The 19,555-nt window shown below is 43.6% G+C and overlaps 1 protein-coding gene across 2 annotated transcripts in view; it reads right to left on the bottom strand.

Annotated features, from left to right (window-relative positions):
- Positions 1–4,389: 4,389 nt before the first annotated feature.
- Positions 4,390–19,555, bottom strand: part of RNF145 (ring finger protein 145) — a 46,428-nt gene continuing 31,262 nt past the window's right edge. For both annotated transcript variants that reach the window (XM_075441738.1, XM_075441739.1), the window contains exons 5-11: positions 18,724–18,959; positions 15,852–16,027; positions 11,912–12,052; positions 10,367–10,549; positions 8,299–8,446; positions 7,215–7,571; positions 4,390–6,033 (exon numbers count right to left, since the gene is read on the bottom strand). In XM_075441738.1, the coding sequence (XP_075297853.1) occupies positions 5,590–6,033; positions 7,215–7,571; positions 8,299–8,446; positions 10,367–10,549; positions 11,912–12,052; positions 15,852–16,027; positions 18,724–18,959 (1,685 nt within the window). In that variant the 3' untranslated portion in view covers positions 4,390–5,589. The remainder of the gene's footprint in view (positions 6,034–7,214; positions 7,572–8,298; positions 8,447–10,366; positions 10,550–11,911; positions 12,053–15,851; positions 16,028–18,723; positions 18,960–19,555) is intronic.

A 19,555-nucleotide genomic window follows, 5' to 3' on the forward strand; every position in this document is an offset into this window, starting at 1 on the left:
AGCCGAGAGTTTCAGCTACCAGATTTATTTCAGGATGCAGATTATAAGCCTCCAGGAAATGGCAACCACTAGGAAAATTTGTGTCTAATTACTTGTAACACATAGAAATCTTTTTTCTTTTTTTCTTTTTTTTTTTTAACTGGATTGGTTGCTTATGCATATAATTTTTTTTATTGTTATTTTACAGCTTACTTCTTTAACCAGGACAGTCATCTTTAGGTTTATGTGTATGCCAGATATGCGCCCTCAGCATTGCTTAACACACCCCAAGCTGTAGCGAGCTCACAAAGTGGTGCAGGCTACCTCGTCCTCTAACAGACAGCGTTTGTTTTTAAGAGAATAATCCACAACTTCAAGCCACAGCACACATTTGCCGAGTGGTTTATCCACTGAATCCTAACTTCCTTTAGGAAAACAGATGGGATTTCCCTGGCCGCAGTCCCCGCGTCGGCACGAGGCGTCGGCAGGCACAGCCGCCCTGGGGAGAAGCCACCGCACCTCTAGCCTGGGACTCGAGCAGGGTGCTCGGAAGCCAACCAGCCGTGGTTAAAAGACATGGGCGCTGCCAAAAAGAAAACCGGAATCTTCAGGGTGTGGGGGAGCGAACTGTGAGCCTTGGTGTGACAGGGCATACCCGTCACAAAAAGGGGGACCAGTTCATTTCTAAACCCAGTACTGTAACACTGAGTTTAAAAATGGATTTACTGACAGCTTTGTAAGTGCAAGCAAAGCCAAGGAGATTCGTAGGGAAACGCATTTGTCAGTCTTTCCCACATCTGTTTCTGTGGGGTGACATCACAGGCAAGACCAGAATAGTTACAGAACTATTAGAATACACAATCAATAACTACTTAACTATAATCTATACTATAGATATATAGGTATTCTATAACTACAATCTATAGCTATTAGAATAAGCAATCCTTCCAGGACAGACTTGGCTAATACGCAACAGCTCCAGACACCGCAAAGACTGAAAAGTAGTGCTGGAAAATTATTTGAAGGTCCCTTCACATGAATTGAAGGTGTGGGAGGAAAAAAGCCAGCCCCGATCCACCAGCCACCTCCGCAGCCCCCCTCGGGGCAGCGTGACCCCACCATGGTCCATGGACTGCTCCTTCTTGAGAACTTCCAAGCCAGCGATTTCCGTGCTGCCTGCTTCAAACCACGTGGGCCTCCTGCCATTTGCTCTCCTGACCCGAACAGAACCCAACAACATCGGTTCCACTGGGGTTTGGTTACTTTCCTCCTGAACACAGCTGGCTTCTCAACAACGTAACACGCTCCAAGCAGCCAGTTCTCCTTCCTAAGCGTTTTTTCATTTTTTTTTTTAAACACTGACATCAGCTTTCTTGTATTTTGTATCTTCTTTGCCAGAGATAATTTGAACCAACTCTAATCAAACTCCTTAACCGTCCCTGCCGGTTCCAGAAAAATATTACAAGTTTGTTCTCCAACATTCAGATAGCTTAAGCCCAAACGCTGGTCTATTTCAGGAAAAGGACCGAGGTAACTTTGAAAATGAATTTAAAATTAATCAGGAAAGAAGGGGACTCAGAATGAAGAGGTTTTCCCACGCTGGAAAACCTCATGCATTTCAAGAACTCTCTGCCTTGGCATAAAGTGCTTTACTAGCAACAAGGAAGGAAATAGATTCTTCTGGTGCAAAATAGCCAAAAGCCAAGGGAGCTGAGAGCAGCACACTTCAAACCAAGGCTTTCCACTCGGATTCCGAGCCACAGACTTGTTTGCTCTTCTCAGGAAGTCATCTCATCTTAGGTAAATGCATTGCGGTGAGCCCAGAGCAACGGACTCACCACATCAGCAGCACTGGGATACTCGATAGGACCAACTAGACACAAACCATCACACCATGCGACCGGTGTTCCCATTTCCAACAAAAACACCACCAGTTGTAAAATTACCAGCTGTTCCCACTGTACCACCTAGCTGGAAGCATCTTCTCGAGTCCAGATGTTCGTCAATCATGCCACCATCAGGAGTCCACAGGAAGATGATTTCAAGCCTCAGCCTACAGTTATACCCTGATCATAAACACCCAAAAAGCATTTTTTTCCCCATTTACTCATGCACAGCTGCAGAGAAAATGAACTCAAGCAAGCCGTGTCCAAGAGGGAGTTCTGCACCAGGCAAAGCTCAGAGGTCAGGAGTGTTTGCCCAGCTGCTCTACAGAGCATCGAGACGGAAGGTTCATTTCATTCCTTAGCTCCCCGCTCCCCCATGGCAGCCTTCCCCCTTTTTCTCTTGTTCGCCTTCAAGGTACAGAGTTTATTTCTTCTGCAAGGTCTAACCTGGCATGAGTTTTGGCAGTTCTCACTCCATTCCTGCACTTCCTGACCCGCAAGAGGACTGGTATTTCTTTCCCACCAACCCCCATTCCTTGCAGGCTTAAGCTCCTTCTAGAGCCAGCTGTCCCTAGTTTTTCAGAAAATGGTATTCTCTCAGCATTTTTGAGTTGGAAAAAGCAAAAACAAAAATGAGGCAAAAATGCATACACAGCCCACCCTTGAACTTTCTAGTCCAGCTTGTTTTACTAACGAGCTACCTCTGCCTCAGGAACCCTGCAGCAACGCACACCCCCACCTCCGCTTGCTCTCTGCAAACAACTCTCCATAATGGTGTTGGCACCTAATGAGGGTAACTTCCATCTTTCAAAAAAAGCACGTTTCCTATGAACTCTCCAAGCTAGCAGCCTCCCCTCCCTCTTCTCCTCGCCCTCTTGAAAATACCCTTCTCGCAGTGAAAAAGGTGCATCAGAGCTGTTTTGAGCTCATCACGCCCCTCTTGCCAGGATGCAGAACTCTGCCGAGATTGCCTGGCCCCCCCATCTTTGAGCACCTTCTCCAGCACAGCTCCTGCGGGAATCTGGCAGCGCCACTTCTCCTGGAGACAGCACACACCTCCTCGGCACTTCGGGCTCCTTTCCAGTGCCACATCCACGCTTCTGACCCGCAGTCCTGGCAGACAGCGCTTTTGTTGAATCTACTGTGGGGGCCTGGTGGTTCTCAGCGAGCAGTCCCCAGGCGCACTTACCTCTTACCGACACTGGTGTGAATCCATAGTCCTTTCCTCTAGCTTTTGCATTACCAATTAGCTATGAATAATTAAGGGTAGAAATTAAAATGTTCATTGCCAAGAGATCAGTCAGGCTGAGAAACAGCTTCTCGGCACAAGAAGTGAAGGCAAACCTTTTTGGGGTTTTTTGTGGCTTTTTTTTGTTTTTTGTTTTTTTTTTTTACTTTTTCAGCACCACTTCCCGTATTTATGACAGTGATGATGTGACATACTGTGTGGGACAGCAACGAACTGGAGTCAGTGACCCCCGTGATTCCCTTCTGCCCCACTGCCCTCACATGAATACCGTAGCTGAGCACAAGTTCCTCTCCTCCCCTCCTTGCGTCCACCCCGAGGTATCTGCAGAGCAGTCACAACCCCACCAAGCCTTCACTTCACAGAACTTACCAAGCCTAGCCTTCCTCATCTCATCCCAGTCACTTGGGGCACCACTTGCTCCCTACCCTGGAACCGTGGTGATCTTAACACCAAAGAAAAACTTCCCATTACCAGTCTGAGGAACTTCTGGGTCATCTTTCCGCAAGCAGGGTTGAACAGAGTATCCTTCAAGAAGATATTCTGTGAATTGAGGGAAAGTCTTTGTTTCACAATACTAAGGAGCACCCCATAACAGTGCTGCCCTGAAACTCCCCATTTCCTTCCTCCACAGACTTTTAAGTGTGGCTAGAATGGAAACAGTGTAAATTATGTAGGTTAAAAGCTTGGACGTGTACAAAATATATTTTAGAGAAAGATTCAGTTCCACAGAAATGCGGGCATGGAAGAGCAGGACCCAGACCACTGATTAACAGGAGGGAAAAGAAGAGCTGAAGAAAAAACTTCTCACTTCCCCTCCCCCCCAACACACCCACCTATTAATAAAAGCTTTTTGCAATGATTAATGAAGCACGTGATAAACCTACATTTCTGATCAACATGCAAGAAAACAAAACTGAAATACAGAATCAGAGGATGGTGTAAATGACACTCCCATCCTGCCAGGTGAGAACGAACAAGGTTTGGGTTTTGCTTGTGGCTCACTAGCAGCATGCAGCCTGCATGGCCTCCAGGACCAAATGGTGCCTCAGTGTTCTGCTGTCGTTCTGTCTGTATGGGCAAAGACCTGGTGGCAAGGACCAGAGGAGACCAGGAGATACCACCAGGACACACAGCACTGAAACGGAAGTGGGAGGGAAACCGGGCATCAGAAGTTCCGCTGATCTCCAAGGGGAACAGAGAGCTACTAATGCAGAAGAGCCGCTCAATACATACTTAATTCACGGAATTTCAGCACAAGAATCACATAACCAGGTGTAAAAATCTTCAAATGTAATTTATTGAGACATTCAGCTATGTCTGTCAGTCTACATCCAAATTTACTACTAAAAATAAAATAGTATCACATTTCACATTAGGAATACCGACTTTGAAAAACACTTGAGTCAAGCCTATCGTATAAATAAGTGACTAATTTCTCTTCATATCAAAATTCACATAAAAAAATTGCCTGCTCCCTACTCCCACCTATTTCCCCACCCCAATCCCTAGTTCTACTTGAAGCCATGATGCATGTAAAAATTTAAGTATGGACATGTCCTTGTCAAAGAAAAAAGGTGCAAACCTATTAACAGCTTTAAAAGTGGCATTTGCGGAATCTGATCATACACAATAATGTACTCATTCCCAAAGTGCAAATATCGCCAGAGTTTAATACTGTTTTAATTCAGCTGCAAGAATTAAACATCACACAGCACAGTACTGCAGGGCCTCTATCTGTGCCCTAAAACTCATCCCACTTTCCTCCTGAACATGGCAGCAGAGGTCAAAGTGTTCATTAGAGCTTTAGTTTACTTCATGCAGCCTAGACTGTGCCCATTATTAGCAAAAGTTTCATATACATCAAAATATTGAAGACTCCGTCATAAAAGTCAAGAGTCGCTATAGATTACATGAATTCAAATGCAACTGCCCCACCGAGAACACCCAAAGCTTACACATGACGTATTAAGAGTGCTTCCATCTTCTGGTACAATCACTGCTGTTGTATCTTTGATTTTTGCTTACGTGCCACAAAAAACTTGGCAGCAACCAAAGCTGCACCTCAGTCACGGACTAGCAACTCCCTGCATTCAACGCCTCTCAGGTACCCTGGGACATGGCAGTATGCGACACCCTCCTCCTGACCAAAACAAAAGCTAGCATTCTGTCTGTCTACAACCCCTCACAGACCTCCCGTTCCTCTTGCCCCTCACCTACATCTTGAAAACACTCTCTCACTGCAATTTATTTCCAGATGTCCTTCCTATGCCCACAGTTCAGAGAGCTTCTGGAGTCATTTCTACTGCATCTCACTGGAGTTACCACTACCAAGCAGCCCACAAAAATCAGCATGGGAGATTACGCTTTGACCAGCATTAATAGCTAAACTTCTTTCACAGCTGTGGAAGGACAGGTTTTCTTCTGAGTCAAACTTGGATCTCCGAAATGTTTGTTCCCGCATCATCCTCTGTCACCTCAGAGCTGGACAGAAACCCTCGGGTCTCGAGCGGGGCACCCCTCTGGGGCTGCAATTAGTTCTGCAGCACAGGCTGCTCCCTGGCTGGCCTCACACAGGCTCGTGTCACTGTCCATGCCTGGAGCCCCCTCCGTCGCAGTAGAAACCCCCGGGCTGTCCTGTCCATTAGCACCCTGTCCGTTGCTCTTTCCAGGGCTGTCTTTCATATCTGGCCCATTGTCACGTTCAACACCGGGGGGCTCAGCTGCATCTCCAGGTCTGGTATTTTGCTCTGCGCTAGGATTTGGCTGTTGCACTGGCTCTGGTCCCAGTCCCGCTAGCTGTGAAGGGCTCTTCAGTTGGCAGTGGCACAAAGGGCAGGTTTCTTGCACATACAGCCATTTCTTAAGACAACCCGCATGAAAAAAATGGCTACATGGTGTGATTACAGCAGTTTTCATATCCTGAAAGAGACAAAAAAAAGAAAGATCACATTATTTGCAATTCCATTCCCTTCCTCTCACCCCATACATATAACGGGCCCGCTAGCCACAGAGGAGACAGCAGCAGTCTACAGGCAAGTACGAGAATGTTCCTTCCTTCATACCAACAAGCCTCCACATTCAAACACACACACAATTCAAACACCGGCCAGATTTGGCTGTTTACATTACAGGCATTGGAAATTAGGCAAAAAGCTTTGTTTACCAGGTATTATTACACTTAAATAAAAGCTTTTGTCAGATGAGAATCACAGGATTAGCTGGCTTAAGAAACAATTGTGCAAGTCAAAACCAGCACACTTACAGATACAACACGTAACAGCAGCAAACCAGAAATGAAGTAACACCCTCACTCCATCAGCTGAGACCCACACGTTACCGGTCTGGTGTTTCAAACACTGTCACTCCGCCTGGCACTGGCAGCTTTACTCTTCAAAGAATTTGTATCAAGTTTGGAGTCAGTCCAACTGCCCTCCAACTGCACACTACTAATCTTAGGGTGGTTCTTTCACTGTCACACGTAACTACAATTTCTATCCAAGAGAAAGAGACTTTGGAGCTAGCGGTGTGAGAAAGGTATAATTTTCAGCATTAATTTCTAAGGTCCTTCCATCTGCTGGCCTACATCAGAAAGACCCTTAACCTTTTTGTAATTAGGTTTCTGTTCTAAAACTGACATTGCACATGAAGTGGAAGTAGCCATGTCTGTAGAGACTGAACGGCTTCTACACAATGGTAACAAACCAGCTGCTGAGTATACATTGTCTTTCAGCAACAAAATTTCCCACTACAGAAGAAAGGCCACATTTGCTGTTACTATTGAGACCAGCTCAACCCAAACTCCAGAGGTTTCAAAGCAGCTTAGGGACACAGTTTGCTGTGTAACCAGAGAAAAAAGAATGAAAGTTTAAACACATCCAAACTATCTCTTTATTCATTAAAACTAATCTCAGAGACTCCAAATCTCAGCACTCCAAATCAAGTTACACAAAGCAGAAAACTGGGTAATTCAAGTAACTTACTGAGCGCCATATTACTTATTAAACATTAATTCAAGTAACTTATTTTACTAGTTGCAGACCGAACTTGACTGTCTAGAGGTATTTCAATTCCAGTAAATCTCTGCACACTTCCATTCTTACCTGGTAGCAGATGGCACAGATATCATTGTGCTGCTCCAACTGCTCTTTTGTGGCAACAGGCAGTGATTTTATCTTATTCACAGCGTCTCTGCGAAGGAGGAAACTTTTCCATCCCAGCTGGGCCCGCAACCACACATTGTAATAGGAGTGAATGAAGATGATCACAGAACCCATCACAGTCCATTCACCAAAGATCGTTTCCGAGACACCGTATGCCACCACACAGAGAGCGACGAGGAATTCCAGCAGCCGGTACGTGCCATTTACATAATAAATCACATCGTCCATATTTTCTACTGGTTCTTTTCTGAACTCCTCCACCATAAACAAAACATAAATGAAGAGTGTCCCAAGCACCTGTAACACAGTGCAAGACCACAAGCTCAGCATTCAGTTTTGAACTGAACCTTAAGTCATTCAGCATCGTCCACAGAGTTCTGCACACACAATGCTCCCAAATCATCGAGCTCTGTATGTGCAACGCTCCCAAACCAGACACAGGGCAGGCAAGCCCTGAAGTAACGAAATTGCTGCTGAACTTCAAAACAAAACAAAAAAAAAAAGTCACTCTTTCTTGCAAAGTATTTAAGCTTGTTTTCAAGTACTTGCCCTTCTGCACTTTCCTGAGTCCAGAACATAGCTGAGTTGATTAAACAAAAGTGATTAGCATCATGAAAGGCAATTTTACAAATTAAATATTTAAAAGTTGTAACAAATACTGATAGCACAAAACATTTTCTGTATTAACACTACTGCGTTATGAACATTTACTTGCTTTTAAACAGCCACAGCTAAGTAACAATACATGAGTATCCTGGAAAAAAAAAAACTTCTTACTATAATAGTTATGCCCTCAATAGCCTTCTGGCTTTACAATTTGCAATAGGCTTCCATTCACCTGTGTTCTCAGCCCACCCTTAGGAGCTCCTTAGCCTCAGATACAGGATAGAGATTGTATATCGTATCTTGTACTTCTGCCTTTCTATCATCCCTGTTCTTTTCTCATCATGTATTTTGTCCCCTAGAGGAACAGGATCACAGTTCATGCAGGGCTTCACAGTTACTACAGGGGTAACATTCTTACCTGAAGAGAGGTTAGAATACTGCTGGAGATAATGATCAACAGCCAGAAATCCATGTGGAAAAACTGACAAATCATGTAGGCCATGTACGCAGGGAATACAAGTAAGAACAAACAGAGGCTGACTGCTCGGAAGTGCTTCCACAGACTCCTGCAAACAACACAATGGGTTTTCATTTTTTAAGTCAGATTTGAGTTTCAGAATAAGAATAGGCTGACTGCTGGATGCAGGCACATTGGACGTTTGCTCAAGGCTTTGACTTGCTGAAAGGAGTTTCTATTTCACTTGGGCACAGTCTCATTCCCAGCATGCAAGCCTACAACACATACAGTATGAAAAGTTCCCTCTCATCTGACCTTTGCGTTTTCAATACAAAGACAAAATATTATGGGCAAAAATTCACCTACAGTAATTGTCATATTTGGTCAAGTAGTGGTTTGACAAATTAAGTACCTGAGATACTGAATGTTTCAGATGAAGTCCATTAAAATAAAGAAAATTACTAAATATGCATATAACTGTATGCTTTTCTATATGAACAGAGTTCTCCCAGATTATACACTTACTACAACTCTTCTGTGTCTTTTTGCTAATAGGCATGGGCCAAAGGTATTTCCTTTTATCACCAGATTTAATCCTGCTGCCTTTAAAAAACATATTCCCCAATTCAAGGACCACAAAAGACAAAATGTATCGGGACATTCATCTCTGCCAGTCCTTACTCTGCTCCTATCATTTATTTCTTCCTAATCTCCTCCCCAGCCTAAACACACCATCTATCTTTTTACACCCATCCATTTGTGACGGCTTTCAGAATATCTCCAGCAATTTACTACACTACCTCTACATGTTCCTCAGGTTGTATTTCAACCTCTTTTAGCTCTAGAAAGGAAGTACAGAAAAAGTGAAAGTACCAGGGGGGACAGGATAGCAGCAAAAACTGGCTAATTTAATACAATCTGAAGAAACATCAGAACGCTACTGTGAGGTCTGCAATTCTGTGTCTGTGGGTGAGTGGGAAAGGGAGAGCTGAAGTGGAATTTATCCAGATCCTAGCTGATTTAGAACTGCCTGGGAGATCTGGCAGAAGAGAGTTAAAACTCGCTGTCATCACATACTGCTTGTTTAAGCTGGGCAGATGCTCATATCCTGGCTCTACTCCCTTTCTCTCTGTTACTATATTTGAAGTTAACATTGCTGCAGGCAGAACACGCTGCCTACAAGTAGCCTTTAAGCTAAACAAACACTCTACACATAAATAAACCTTCTCTTTTATTTCTTCACTTACAGGTTACAGAAAGGGAAAAGACACAAGCAATTAACAAAGACACAAACAAACAGATTAATACAAGAACACCAGATACCAATACAGCTCTTCAAAATACAAATTAAACTTAACAACCATCCCATATGATGAGAATATCTAGTACACTAATGCAAGCCTTCCACCTCTTATTTTCTGCAGTAAACCCTATCATTTTGGGATCACAGCCTCACAAAAAAATAGCTTTTACAGTATATAACACAAGGTCACTCCCAGAAGCTTCCCATCCTCAATCGCTGTCCGAGACCACCGCATTAGAGGGAAACCTACCCAACTGCAGAGGAGGTTAAGCAAAACCATTCTGCAAATCCACACAGTGGAGCGTCGGCAGGGAGTGCACAGGCACTGGAGTCCTGGATTTGCTTAACTGAGACCCCAGCGCACTGCCACTCCAGCTAGGGTGAATAACCCCTGAAGAGTGTCATACTCAGAGTGGGCAGCCACCAGCTGCAGAGCAGCACGGTCTTGCACGCGCTGGATGGACGCAGTGCTGAGCAGGTGCAGGTGACCAAAGTCACCCCTGTTTGCCAGCATACAGCATGGTGGAAAGTACTACTGTGTGCCCCTGAGGGAACAGGATAGAGAGGGAAAAGCTGGAGAACTTAGACCAGAAAAGGAATCTGCATACAGAAAAGACAGGGTAACTTAACAAGCTACTAAAAATCCAAACCAGTCCATCAATTACTAGTTTATCACCTCCTCAAACAGCATTGAGTAACTTTCAGTTTAGGAAACCAGTCTCTTACTTGTCCCTTGAGGCTCCCAATGCCAAGACAATGGGATCAGCAATTTCCAGCATGGACTGAAGTATGGATGCCACCACAATGAAAAGAATAATACTGAGCAGGAACGCCCGATGCACAACTTGGAGCTCAATCAAACCTGTCTGCACAGCCAGGATCAGGAGCGTGACTCCTTCAGTCATTCCCCTGCAGATCAACACAGTCAAAAGAACAAATCAAACACATCTTTCTGTGTGTCAATACTGGTTCAAAAATACATCTAGAAACAACAGGAAATAAGCTGTCTGTCTCAGCTAGAACTCTTCAGATGTCACTGGTTGTGTTTACTGATGTCCCTGCTAAGGCTTTAACCAGAGAGGAATGTTTTCAGAAACGCTTAAGTGTTGGGGCTTAGGAACTGGCAGATTTCAGAACCCTGCTCCTGTCTAGCAGCATGTGGGCTACGTCCAGCCCAGCAGACACCACCCAACAACAGAGTTTCCCCCAGCACAAAGTATTTTAAGGACCCAGGTTGTGTGTGAAAACGAGGAATACCTCTGAGTGCTGCCTACACAAGCCCCAAGCAGCCCTGCTATGTCCCCACCTGGGCACCACCCTCATTCCTAGATGACCATGAGGACCCTCTCCACCTGCCATATTTCCCCACCACCACCCTCCTGTCTGTCCTTTGGCCCTGGGGAAACATCCTTGACTCAACACCCCACCCAGTGCCCAGTTTAGGCAAATCAGCAATTTAGCCATTTTTCACTTTAGGCTCCCTGTACCTTTACCAAATACAGCTGTCCTTTTTGCCTTGGAACCTCAGACTGAATTTAACACCTCTGAGGATCACATTTTAGCACCACTATTTGATGCAGTTAAAGTACAGATCACCCAGAACTGCTCGCTTCCCCGAAAGACGCTTTTAAGTAGACTATTCCTGGACAACCCCAATTTATACCATTTTTGCTTTCACATACCAGAATTCAAAATGTAAAACATTCTTTTGCATTTGGTCTGAACTTTCTATAGAGGTAAGGGCTGGAATAACTGAGAAAGGTAGTGCCATACCTAGGATCCCAATTTCATATTAGACAAGTTGGGATAAGTATTAGGAAAAGGTAGTTTCTCTGTTTTGGTTATTTCCCATAGCAACTTACAGGTAATCCATACAAAGTAGCATTTTAAGCCTCAAAGATCAGTAATGTTTCACACATGACTACAGGGTAAATGAGGATATGGAAATGTGAAGTGCTTCTATTATCCAAGCCTGTGAAAATTTTCCAGTGACTCATGTAAATGAAAGCACTAAGACAATCAAACTGTGCAATTATAAATCCCAAATAATAGCCCTGGATTTGTAACATAAATGAACCATCTCCCAAGCCTGTGACAAGCTGTATCTTCACCTCAAATCCTTCCAATGTACACACAGACTGGCATACAAAAAGCCTGACAAGGATAACCAAGAGTTTGTAAGTTAAAAAATTGTAATGCAACACATACATTTCTGTATAAATCCCTTTTAGTCTGTTTCTTTTTAGACCTTAGGCACAATGAGGTACTTACCTGTTCATAGCAGGGTCATTCATAAACGCTCGGTAACCCTGCAAGTAAAACTTGCAGAGTGTCAGAACTCCCAAAGCAACAAAGGAGACTGTGAAGACCAAGCCCAGCAGCGAGTATGGAGTGCTACAGCATTCAGCAATACTGGGATGAGAGAGTGGAAAAGAAACAAAAAGAAAAGGTCCATTAATTAAAAGCAGCGTGATGAGCTCTCCCCTTTGTCCTGTTAACTGTACAAGCTGGTTTTAAAGCAAAATTGGACTGGTTTAACAAAAACAGTAAAAGCTCTACACTGCCATGAAATCCTCCCATAAAAAGAAAAAAGATGAGACGTATTCTGTTACTTCTTTTCAAGACACAACTTCATCTCAGCTCCCCGGCTGGTGCTGCTGCCGGGCTGGAGCTCAGGCTGTGCCGCAGCATTTCTCCGGTCCCCTCCGGTGCTGTGCCGCACGGTGGCACTGCCCTGCCTGCGTAGGGTTGGCATCACTGAAAGGCAGTTTGACAGCCACAACCCACCCAGGTTACTGGCAGAATGGAGTTAAAGCAGATGGATTCACTAGGGCACTTTCCACTCAGATCCACAGTAGTTCAAACAAACCGATAAGTACTATTGGGAGACTGGGGGCTTTTTCGTAGCGTTCACACCAGGTTCAGGTAGGCAGCATCTGTCTCTCAAATGGCTGAGCCAGAAGCAGCAAAATAAGACAGTGAAGAATATTCTCCCTCAGCAGGCTTCTTCCTCTCTTGCTATAGCAGTGAAGTCCCAAAGATTGAGACTCCAGGATACATGTGACAATGCTGAGAATAGCTGCATTACTTCAGCTCCCTCACCTTAGGGCTGCTCTTCTGCTAACCCTGGCACTGCAATATGTGGGGCAGCCTAAGCCTCAGCGTACTTCACCTTCTGAAACACGACGCTGCCAGAACAAGGGCAGTGCAGTGCACTGCATGCCCCAACACTCGGCAAAGAACCAGCTGTCAGCCAGGGATTACACATCTGGAAATCCTCACATGCGTAATCCAGGGTAAGGCACTGACACCCCCATTCATTAAAAAAAAAAAAAAAAAAAATCTATCTTCGCTTGTTCACCAGGATAGTAGTCTTGTGAGAGACATTACGGTGGTCAAAACCATGTCATGCTAATTAACTGACTGAAGAGTGAACTAGCCCAGTGCTCTGAGAAGACAAGAGAGTTTTGAGGAAGCATATGCTTCAAAGCTCGTCCAAGAGACATTTACTTTTTCTCTTTTAATGACTACTTTAACTGGAAACCTCCTTTGAAAGCAATTCACAGCAGAAAATATCGATGTGTTTACATATACTATTCGCAGTGCTTCTGGTAAGCCTTCAAATTCTGCCAGTTTATCAAGTCAAGCAGGGCCGAGAAAGCTTCTAAATGGTCCTGCCAGTCAAGGCAGTGAGAAACGCAGTATTTAAAGCAGCTAATTCTATAGCATATCTGAGCAAGTCTAAGTTTTGCTTCAAAATAAATTATCAGAAATGAAGAATCCTGGCTTTACTGCCTGATGCCCAATCCTTTTTTGTCAGAGTAATTTTAGTATCCTTCTTAAACTTATTTCCAGATCATCTACTACGCAAGGGTCTCAGAGGAGCTTAAGAGCTCAAAGAGAAGCCTGGGGAGCTTTCAGTGTTCTGTTCATATGTCAAGTACAAGTTTATAAATTGTCCCAAAGAGCTGAACTCTTCAAAGCTTCTCAAAAATCACAGCACTCACATGCCCATGGAAAAGATTTTGAGAGGAACAACAAGGACAATCAAAGGTACGAAACAGCTTTCAAACAGCAAACACGCAAGCAAGAGCTTTCCAGTCTGGGAAGCACAGACCTACACTACTCTCAATTTTAAAGAAAAGAACTGTTTGGTCTTACCACCACCACTACATGAATTGAGGGGCCCCGAATGAAACTACATGGATTCAAACAAACAAAATGGATTTTTCATTATACAGACCAAGCTAAGCTGTGAAACTCCTTGCCTCAGGATCTTTCAAATGACGCAAGTGTACATGGGTCCAAGGGCAGAAAGCACAAACTGATGGAAGAGAACTCTTTTGAGAGTTACTGAATACGTACTAACCATATCCAGCTAACGCAGCCTGACAGCTGAAATTGGATGCGGGACTGGAAGAGTACCACGAAGCGTCCTGTCTGCCCTGTTACGTACGGGTGGGTGTCTTTCCAGGTACCCACTTACCGCCACTGCTGCAAACTGGACCCTAGGCTAGGTCCGTATTTGGTCTGGCCCAGTACAGCCACTCTCACGACTTTCTTATGAAAAGCGGACACGGCTGTTCTGCCCACCCCAACTGCTCTCACCTGAATTCCAGCTACACTATTTTAAGCAATCATTACACTTAAAGGGCACAGATGCAGAATTCACTCACTTTCATGGAAGAGCACATCTTGTCTCCCATTTTGTTAAACAGTCAGCACTACATCATTAACTCGCTTGACAAGGTATTTCAGCTCCCTCCTGAGGGGTAAGAGGCTGTTAGTGGTGCTACCTGAGTCTGTATTTTTAAGATGAATAAGCATTTATAATTTTTCTACTATGATAGAGCTGAGAACATTTGAACAGTTTTTCTGTATTCTTCCAATCGCTGGGAGAACTTCAGGAAGATCAGTTGGTATTCATTCACTCATAGATCAAGTCAATGCAAGTCTGCAAAGCAAGTTCTCTGTTTTGCAATGAATACGACAAATCTAACAATTTAGCACAGGAATAAACTCAACTTATTTACAAGGAAAAGGATCGCTTCCCCCACCTCTGCTAACTGCTAAATGCGGCACTCTGTTGTAACAAAACTAAAATTCCAGCAGATATGAACAGAAAGAAAAACTTCAGACATCAATGGTTTAGTTAACAACCAGGTAATACAGTGCTTTTACCTAATGCAGAGTGACACTGTAATCAATTTTGGTATTACATACAATAAAATTCCTGGCATTTCTCCTTAATGATAATGAATTTTGACAGCTTACACTATGGATAGATACACATGGATAGATACACACAGAGGCAAGAAAAAGCTAAGCAATTGGAAAGTCTGACTGGAAAACTGCATTGATGAGTAAGTTTCTCAAGTTGCCTAATGATGTGTGGTCTTTAAAGAATATGTCCTATGTTAGCTGTGTGTTTAGACAATTACCCCTTTTCTCCCCATCCCAGTATTACACTGATTTGCCTAACCCATGTTCTGCAAGACACCCAGTTCTCACTGCCCTACACTCCTGCTCCCTTTTGTATGCTGTAATTTCTAGTTAAACAACAGTCAGCAAAGGCACATAGGTTCCAGCCGGAAGAATCCCCCAAATATGCCTTTCTCTCAATAATAGCACTAACACCCGCCTCTCTCCTTTATCTTACAACCAGTTTTTACAAAGCTTTTAGGAATTTGGTACCTTTAAGATCTTCACACCTCTGCAAAATTAACCACTGGGATCAAAAGTTACTTTGGGAGCTGGGTACTTCGGCTGCTTGGATGAACTCAAGAATGTGTCCCACCCCAGAATGATGAAACAAGACATACGGGGCTCAGAAAGCAACACAATCATGAATAAGGTATGAGTTGGACTGAACTCCAGCTGAAGCATCTCAGACTTAAAACTAATTTGTATACTGAAAACAACTTCTGGACCAAAGCTCTGGTTATAGCTATTCCCTCAAAGGAATATTCTGCTTTCTTTGGGAACTCTCCCACAGTTCTACTAATGCTATCTGTTCTGAACGGGATCCATGCCCCTGAAGGACAAGCTTAACAGGGTTTACATACATGGTTGCTGCAATAAGGACAAATTTTTGTTGAGTATCCAAATGCAATAAAGCTAATCTACATATCTAGTCTCTAAAAGAGCACAAATATTCATTTCAGAAGACAGTCGAAACAGAAGACCAACTATTTGCAGACTAGTTCATTACCTTGTCAAGAAGAGGAAGAGGAGCCTCTCTCTTGAGGCAGGCTGGTCCCGTGTACTGAAATAGGAATAGATCTGAAGAGCAAACAAGACAAGCCAAAACACCATGAAAAGAACTGGGACGACCAGCTGGTTCCAGAGAGACATCCCCAAAGCCAGGAGACCATACACCTCCACCACCTGGGCAAGACAGAAAAATGCAGTTTGTTATTGGGTCACAGCACCTATGATTTGATAACAAAAAGACAGTCAACAACGTAGCCAGAAGGAAGCTAAGGATAATTCACATGCCATTAGCCATCCCGAAGGAAAAGAGGAGGTACGTCAAACTACAGTCTGACAAAGGGACAGCCCAGGTTCACGGGACCTGCCGCAGTAGGCACTGCGGCCGATCGACGAGCAATATGCTGCTGGCAGGGACGCGGTGCCAAGCTCCCGCCTTTAGCTTTGCACACAGACTTGTGAAGGAAGTGCATCTGCCCTCAGGAGGCTCCCTTGGCCTGCACGCAATCCTACGCTGCTCCTGGCAGAGTGCTCCACCACACTGGAAAAGGGTCACGCTACGCTTATAAACCAGATTCGCAACTATGAGGTATTTCTGACATCTGCTGCTGCAAGTAGGCAGCCAAGGTTCTGGACCTGCTTTTAAATTATAGCCACAGTCTGCAACACACACATGCACGCACAGCTGCCTTGGCCCACCAGTTAGGGCTCTCCCCTACGGTGCTGCATCCAGAAAACACTCCTGGTGTTTGACGTCCCGATATCCACTAAGTTTTGCCACTGATACCAACTGACAAACACCAGGATGATGGCATCACTGAAAACTAAACTGCACAAAGTTATAGTGATGGAAATAGACGTAGAAAAATATTCAAGAAAAAAGGGCAATATCCTCCTCTGGAATAAGCATATTTAGCTTGATTTGTAGTGGAGCTGCAACCAGTTATACAAACGCACTATGAGCCAATGCTCTTTCTGTTCAGTTTCAAAAACATTAGCAAAGAGCAGCAAGCTCTTTAAAAACAAAAATCCTGTTTTCCCACATTGTCATTACAATGCAAAAACCAGTCACACACAACTTTTCATTCCAAACCACTCTCTACTACATGCATTTTGAAAAGCAGCATCAGCACTACTATAAATCCAGTGCCACATTATAAAGCTTCTGCCTTTTTCTCTGTATTCCCAAGGAAAAGAAGTTATGCCCTCCGCATAAAAAGTCAGGAGAAAGAGTATGATCGATGTCCAAAGGCTATGTACAAGGAACACTGTCATACAGCCTGGCACGCGAAGATTTGAAATACTTGGGGGGGGGGAGGGAAGCCAAGCAATCCTAGAGATGAGGGGACTTGTGTAACAACTATATTTAGAACACAACTCTCACCCCCTCCCAAAAAAAGAAAACCAGCAAGAAACAACTATTTCCCCCTCACCCCAGAATGCAATTGCAATTAAAATAGTCATAAGATGCTGAAGTGTTTTAAGCATAGCATCTACTAAAAAATAGATACATGACTCAAATCCGAATCTGCTCTGAGCTTGACTTCAGGAAGCTAAACTCTGCATCCGTTCACACACATAGTGTGGAATGGAAGTGCTGGTTCCAACCTGTTGCAAGTCTTTGAGCTGTACAAAGACATGGAAATGTTTTACCCAAACATTATCACTGTAAGTACACAGTAAGCATGATTTTCCTATTCTCACTGGGAAACAAGGATATTGAAGCTTTGCCAGTTAGCTCTCGAATTAGTTTTTAATCAGCAAATCTACAAGCTAGTTATGGACGAGATCAGACCACGCTAGGTGCTGTACAAACACAGCAGGATAATTCTGCTCCAAAGACCAATTACATACAAAATAAATAACCAGACAGTAATGATCAACATGACAGGCTGAGACCTTGGCAAACTAGACACTTACTGCTGCCAAGTTTTTGTTTGTATATGACAGATATGACAGCAAAGAAAGAGCTCTAAAGAGGGCTTTGAAATAGCTTAAAAAGTAAGTTTTCAGACTGCTTCTGGACTGAAGAGCAGGAGGCAGAAAAACAGTGGCTTGGTTTTAAAAAAATCCAGCAAGAGGTGAGACCTGAAATAGCGGGTCAGACAAAGGTCAAGCAAGCATCAACCTTTTTATATTGAAATACATACAATGATGCATATACACATATATTTTATTTTCGTCTAAAAAATGTGAGGTGTGATGCTTGTGTATCACTAACAAAGTGTCTTTTCAACTAAATATATACCAGATGTCAACGCGTTAACAAAATGGATACATGTCAGATCGGTCTCCTCTGTTTCTGCTAACTTTTGTTAGAGGTCTCAGCAATGCTGCTGTTCTAAAGAAAATACCACAGACCTTTCAAATCACTGTCTGCAAGTTACAAATCACTCAGTCAGTGATTATTACAGTCAAAATCAGCTTTGCTGTTACTCCCAATTTAACACTACTATAATTACAAATGCTCTTTATACAGAAGGCATTTCTTGAAATGAACAGCTACTACAATTAACGCACAGGGACTGCCTTGCTCACTTAACAAGGCTGTAAATAAATTCCATTCTGCCACAATCTTGTCTTTTAGCCTGGATTTGGGAAGGACTAAGCAAAGTCCAAGCAAAGTGAACATGCTCAGCTGGCCAGCAGCATAATTCAAGCTAATGTCTTAACTGCTCACCTATACCAATTATAAGCTACCATGAATTAAAGAAAGATGATGCTATGGATAGGAACACATTTGGTTTGCTAAGATGGCATGAGTTAACACACACACACAGTTGCACAGAAGACAGGTGAAGTATTTTTTCTTTCTTTCCCGAAAAAAAAGGCTCAGGCCAAGGACAACAGAATTGTTACATTCGCTGCCTTACCTGGACGAGCTCTCTGTATGCAGATTTCGCCAAGTTATAGGGCACCAGAAGATTTGATGCCAGAAAGTAGAGAACTTCCAAACCGGTGAAAATCATGGCAAATTTGTTGATGACCACAATGGTTTCCAAAGGGACCAGGCAGAGTCGTGCCAGCAGAGGGAGCATGTGAGCAGAGAAAAGCCAGATCTGTTTTGTTTTCATGACGCAGGAGCAGAGCGTACAGACCACCAGCTGACCTGAAAATGCGACACAGTATTTTATAATCAAGCTGATTATCCCCTTCAGGAAAAAACGTATTTTAATACGTTGTCTTTCCATAACACAGTTATCAACATCCAGTATATTCCGACAGTTGTAACTAGGACATAATACCTCTTACGAAACCAGGCACCTCCGCATCTTTTGCTGGGACACAAAAGCTACCGTTTTCAAACTGCACGAAGTGCATGCTTTCACTTTACAGATTTGCGAGATGTAAACCCAAAACAATGCAGAATGATACAAAGATTAATATGAAGTCCCAGGAATAAATCATGCAGAGGATAACCCAACAAGTCATCCCTCTTATTCCTTAACATCCCCAGCTCAACTTAAATCCCATCACTATCTGTGCACACAGCAGTAGCTTTTCTGAAGCCCAGCCGTACTACTATTTTATCCCAATCTATGAAAAACTAATCAGAGGTCCCAAATAGCTTTTAGAACAACAGTATTTATACTGTCAAGAGGAGTTACTGGCCAAGAGCAGCAAGAGGAAAACAGCCAGGTCAGCAGCTGAGACTTCAAGAATTTCATAATGCCCTGAGGCAGTTGCTCAAAATTATCACTGAAG

The sequence above is a fragment of the Opisthocomus hoazin genome, chromosome 22 (assembly GCF_030867145.1).
Source record: "Opisthocomus hoazin isolate bOpiHoa1 chromosome 22, bOpiHoa1.hap1, whole genome shotgun sequence".
NCBI lineage: Eukaryota > Metazoa > Chordata > Aves > Opisthocomiformes > Opisthocomidae > Opisthocomus > Opisthocomus hoazin.